This window comes from Populus euphratica, unplaced genomic scaffold (assembly GCF_000495115.2).
Source record: "Populus euphratica unplaced genomic scaffold, PopEup_1.0 scaffold152.1, whole genome shotgun sequence".
Lineage (NCBI taxonomy): Eukaryota > Viridiplantae > Streptophyta > Magnoliopsida > Malpighiales > Salicaceae > Populus > Populus euphratica.
The window spans coordinates 217383-222938 of NW_011500040.1; the positions used below are offsets into that span (position 1 = coordinate 217383).

The window sequence follows — 5556 nt, forward strand, 5'->3', positions numbered from 1 at the left end:
GATTTATATTGAATTTTTCTCTCTTATATTTTACATAAATTAATTGTATTTGTATGAAGTATCTCTAAAAACAAAAACAATCTTTTATTAACAACAGCATTTAGCTGCAGATATAAAATAAATGAAATCTATACTATGTGTTGATATTTAATTAGTTTTTTAATTTATTAGTTCACACCTTCCTTAATTTATTCTATAAAATATAAACAATATTTTTTGTTTTTCAATTAGAAAAAAACTAGAATACATGAAAACACATGTGAAATGCGATTATTTTCTTCACCCCGTAAATTTACATAGAATTCCGATGCATCTCATCACCAATTCCCTGGTCAAGAAAAAAAAAAAAGGTACTTGAGTCAGTGACCTCATGATTTTAGTAAAAAAATATTTATTATAATATTTAAATTCGATTCTTTTTATATATATTTGTTATTTTTGTAATAACTTACCTATTTATTAGATTTGTATAATATTTAATGAGTCCAGAAACTAATTATAGTGAGCGGACACCCCGAGTTATCAAAAACAAAAAAAATAGAGAAAGGAATAGATAGTGGATTTCTTTTGACATTTTGCAAACTTGAAGGGCTATTGTTGATCCTATAACTTCTCCCTCTTGGGCTGTGCTCGGTCTAGCGGAATTTTAAAAGTTACCGTGAGACGAATTTTTAAAATGAATAAAAAATAATTTTTATAAGTCGTCGGTAGAAACCAAAAGTCACAGCAATAACAAACGGTATATATACACAAGTGAAGGAGCCATGATCTCCGAAGCAAGAGTGGCGCGCAGCATCCTTTCAAGAGAAGTCGAAACGCTTCACCAAAGGAATTGAAACCACCGTCCGGCTTGCTTTCCGAGATTTTCAGGTATGAGAGGCATCCATCCGTCCTAGACTCTTTCGTTTCAATTTATTTATTTATTTTCTTTTTCCTCGATTGTGTGAACCTCTTAATTTTGTTAGGCGTTCGTCTGTTTCTATCTGTTCTAAGAGAATCCATATTTTCAAATTCAAATAAATTCATAAGCTACGAACAGAAAAGAGAGAGAAGGAAAAAAAAACACTAATGTAACAGTCTCCGATTGCAGATGGAATCGCTAAACAAGTCGGTAAACAAAGACTCCATGCTCGTGAAATACTTGCGCGGTGGCGCTGGATCTCCAATTATATCGCCTGGTGGCGACAGATTCTCTTCCAATTACCAGCGCAACCGAAGCGGGAGTTCCAGATCGCCGCTGTCCCCGCTTGAGAATGTGAAGGCACCGATGATGGCGGAAGATGAAGTTCTGGTGATGGATGGAGTTCTGGTGTCGTCAGTCGTCAGAAGTGGATCATCATCGAATTCTTCCTTTTCTTCGGGAAAGAGCGTGCATAAGAAGGAGCTTTGCAGAGCCTGGGAGGATCTTGGACACTGCCGCTATGCTGCCAACTGTCAGGTTTCACTCTCACGCACTCTCTTTTATCATCTTCAATTTCTTGTTCTCAGTTTCCGATTCTTCATGCATATAACTCCATTACAAAAAAAAAAAAAGGATCGTTAATGATTTTTATTTTTAATAGCATTTGCTTTTCAACATATTGCTGGATCGTTGATGATTTTTATTCTTAATAGCATTTGCTTTTCAACATATTGCTCCCCAGCTAGTCGGTCCTTAGAACAGAAAAATAATTGGAAGCTAAAATCTGTCGCATAAAGTAGAGCTAATCTCCATAACATATTGTTTTTGAACCTCGAAAAATCTTATTGGATCGCCCCCTCGTTTCATTTTGCTCGTGATCCATCCTCTCATATATTCCGAAATTCCGAGTTGGCAAACAGCTAGTTCAAGAAACTTAAGGTGCTGTTTGTTTCCTGTTTCTTTTGTAAAATTGAAGGTTGATTTGGGAATGCAAAACTCACCTTGCTTATAGGATTCTGGTTTATGGAAAACTGTACTTCAGAATAAAGCTGTTCTGTCTTTTGTTATGGGAAGGAGTTTGTTTTCTTGCCAACAATTGCTGAAATTTGTCATGAGAAAATGGCACTTGAACAATAGAAACTAGAGGATTAAAGTATTTTTGGTTGGAACCTGAGAGAGTTGTGGAAAGGCCCTGCTAATTCTATGCAACTTTATTGGAATGTTTTTTATTGGAAGGTTGCTTCATGATGCCCACGCACTTTATTGGAATGCTTGAAGCAATATCACATTGTAGGTTGCTACTGGTTTCTTTAAATACCAATTTGAGATTGGAAATAATTTAATTCTGACTATTGCTTCTCTGTTCACTCCCTGCTAAGTTGTTGTTTCATGATCCACTCCCTAAATAAAAAGATTTTCTTATTTACACAGTAGAGAAGGTGGGTTTTTCTTGAGCTTCCATTGTTTCAAGACCCTGACAATCCGTGATGATTTTCAACTGAGTGGGGTGCATGCAGACACTAGTGAATTGTTTAACATAGTTCTCTTCATTTATGGTTGCCTTAGCTATACAATTAGGCAGCCCTGGTTGGCTGGTTTTGTAGAGATTGTATAACTGAAATTGACAGAGGGAAATATCCAATTTGGTGTTAAATGAATCAGCTATATTGACCTTTATGCCTATAAAAATGTGGTTTAAGCCAGGATGGTCACTTGTGCTCTCTCTTGATAGTTTCTCGAGCACTCTTTAATTATGCTCATTTCTTGTATTTTCTTATGTCAAACTCAATTCTTTTGACATCCTTGTCCAGACAGAGTAAGAATTTTATATAGCAGTTTTGTTCATTGTTATCTTTTTGTACCACGACCTTGTTAATTGTCTGGTAGAATGATGGATTTGGATAGCCTATTAAATTAAATTGCATTAAAGATAAAGAGATCAGCTGTTGTCAACTGAAGTAATTTTTAACCAAATCATCTATAAATATGCGACCTTTGTGTTTTTCATTCATCTTCTATGAAATGTATCAGTATATGTACGTCTTCAACAGAAGAGGTTCCTCTTCTTTCTGTTAGATGGAGCCAACAAATGCATGCCTTCTGACTCGCAAAGTGATACCGTTTCTGTGAATCATTTTCTTCCATGTTGACTTTAAGTATCAAATTTGTTATGCATGGAGTTCCAAAATCAGTTTACTTAAGGTGTAGGTCTTGAATTGCTAGCTGCTGCTTAGCCCGCTTTCAATTAGCGAGTCCTAAAATCATTCCTTTAAACCGGAAGGGCCTGGCTATGACCAAAAAGCTTTTTTTTTTTATATGGTTTGCCAGCTGACCAAGTCCATGGTTGGCAGGCCACAGCATACGATGACCGCTAATGACTATTTTTTGGGCACGCTCTCTGTCATACTGGATTTTATACAAACACTACCACAAGATCTAGAATATTGCTGCGTTCTGTCCTAAATCTATTATGCTGAGAGTGTTGCAATTGTCCTTTGCAGTGATGCAAGGACTACTCTTTCAATTCTTTTGTCAACTAATGAGAGTATTTGTTACATGCAGTTTGCACATGGTAAAGAAGAGCTCCATCCAACTCATTTCCCCATCAAGAACAAAGCAGTGGTAACCAGATGCCTTGCATTTCAGTTAGAGAGTACCTTCGAACTGATTTTGGCAGAAATCAACTGCTCATACGACTTTTGTGATTGTTTGTTTGGTATTTCTTAGGTACATACTTGCAATTCATATGTTAACAGTCCCAGATCAAGCCCGTATGTCCCAAAGTGCCGCATTCTTCCTCCTGCCATGACAAAAGCTGCTGTTGCTGCAAACCAAACAGCCTTCTCTAAAATACCAGGATATACCAGCATCAGCCCCATCGCCATCTCATCTGAAAAATTCAGCAAGAATAGTTCCACCCCATTCTCCACACCTGATCACTTTCTCAGAACCTACATCTCTACCAGGCCAGAACATTGCAATAAAAGCCCAGCTGCCAACATTAAATCTGAAGACTCTAGAATGGTTTTCACTGCTACCATCAGCTCGGACTACTGGTCACCACAGGATGATGGCATTGAGATTGCCTTGCCTCATCAAACTGATAAATGCATATCAATGGCAGAAGTGGATGCCTATATTCACAGTGTTCTCTATGGTCCGGCTATAAAGAAGAGGTTGCCTGTGTTCAGTGAGTTTTGCCCTGGATGAATTGCAGTACAAATGCCCTTTTCTCATGACGCGTATACACTTCAATGAAAATTATGATAATTCCGCAGATTGTTCGAGAACCATTCTTCTATCTTTTGTGGTTTGGATCTAATCTTTACTCTGACTTGATCATGGCTAGTTAGTTGGATCACATTGACACCATCAGCTTGTTGAATTCACTGACATTCATCTTTACCGATACTGCATTAACTGTATAGGTACATATAATATACCATATACAGATCGTGTATACATATGGAATTGTCATAGATGCTTTATATCACTATGTCGCTGCAATGAAGAACTTTTTCTGGTCTTGTATTTTCTCTTGCAATTTCTCTCTTTTATGGCTATTCACTTGACATCTGTGGTTAATAGCTTATTTTATGACTGCACACAACGAATGGAGAACAAATATTGGAGGATGATACATGTGCTGCAAGTGTGCTGTTATTCTGGTTGGATGGCCGGTGCTGCACTTCATCTAGAGTAATGCTGGCATTTGAAGATGAAAACAAAGGGCATTTAGAGCATTTTCTCCAGGTTTACATGTCGTGTCTATAATAATGGTCCATTATATAGAGTCCCTTAGCTATCTTTTTTCTATTTGTACATAACATATACATAATAAATTATAAGTACATGCACATTATATTATATTACATCACGTGAGAAAATCATCACGTGAGAAAATCATTATGCTGGTATTATATACATAGAGTATTTGCAACATAGAGTACATTATAAACATAAAGTGTTTGTGTTATGAACCATATTATAGATGTTCAAAACACCATGAAGGGTGTTGTCTGTTCTATTTTTTTTATTTCAAAAGTAGTTGGCATGTGTAGGCCACCAGATCCAAGGATATTGGATTTGGCCAGGCCATTAGACTCAAGGATCTTAGGCTTGATATTGACCGCTATTTGGGCTGACTTTGCAGCCAACCCAAGATTATTGGGTCTGGCTTAACCGTTAGACTCAAAATATTTAAAATATTTTCTATGCTTTTTATATTTTTTTTATATTAAAAAAATTATTATTGACCCGCTACGAAGTATAGGCAACATGCCAGTACATGCATCAAAGGCTGTAAGGATTTCTTTTGAGCTATCGACATCTTTTCTCACCTTTTCTTTATTAGTTTTCTCTTTTATTCTGTAATGATATTAGAGCAATCTTTGCATCATTTGCAGCATCAATCTGTATTATTTGTCTCTTTTCTTTACCTCAACTACTATTTTAAGCTTGTCATATGAATGCATACATGGCTACTTCAAAAAACATTTCCTTCATATAACATCTCATGAAAAATCTTTTTTCGTCTTTTGTCAACCTTAAGGAAATCGGTAGCTGCAACCTTTATCATGCTCACCATTATTTCTCTTTAAAACTTAGAAAAACAACTATATTTTTTTGGAAAGCTTAGGTCAACCCTTTCTAAT

General features: G+C 36.2%; 1 protein-coding gene across 4 annotated transcripts; it reads left to right on the forward strand.

Moving 5' to 3' along the window:
• The first annotated feature begins 735 nt into the window (after positions 1-735).
• Positions 736-4432, forward strand: LOC105107224 (uncharacterized). Of its 4 annotated transcripts, none has more exons than XM_011001073.1 (5): positions 737-870; positions 1091-1438; positions 3464-3523; positions 3629-4118; positions 4180-4432. In XM_011001073.1, exons 2-4 carry the CDS (start codon positions 1091-1093, stop codon positions 4109-4111), a joined length of 891 nt encoding a protein of 296 aa, XP_010999375.1. In that variant the 5' UTR covers positions 737-870; the 3' UTR covers positions 4112-4118; positions 4180-4432. The 4 variants fall into 4 exon arrangements, with proteins under 4 accessions (XP_010999377.1, XP_010999375.1, XP_010999376.1 ...); XM_011001074.1 differs by having other exon boundaries at positions 3629-4114; positions 4176-4432; XM_011001075.1 differs by having other exon boundaries at positions 736-870; positions 1078-1438; positions 3629-4432.
• The last annotated feature ends 1124 nt before the right edge of the window (positions 4433-5556 follow it).

What these genes read in the sequence shown, in the direction of transcription:
- LOC105107224 (XM_011001075.1), top strand. Translation starts at nt 1,091, where the DNA reads ATGGAATCGCTAAACAAGTCGGTAAACAAAGACTCCATGCTCGTGAAA. An exon ending in GCTATGCTGCCAACTGTCAG is followed by an intron (nt 1,439 to 3,463) that starts GTTTCACTCTCA and finishes TGTTACATGCAG; the next exon opens with TTTGCACATGGTAAAGAAGA. An exon ending in CCATCAAGAACAAAGCAGTG is followed by an intron (nt 3,524 to 3,628) that starts GTAACCAGATGC and finishes GGTATTTCTTAG; the next exon opens with GTACATACTTGCAATTCATA.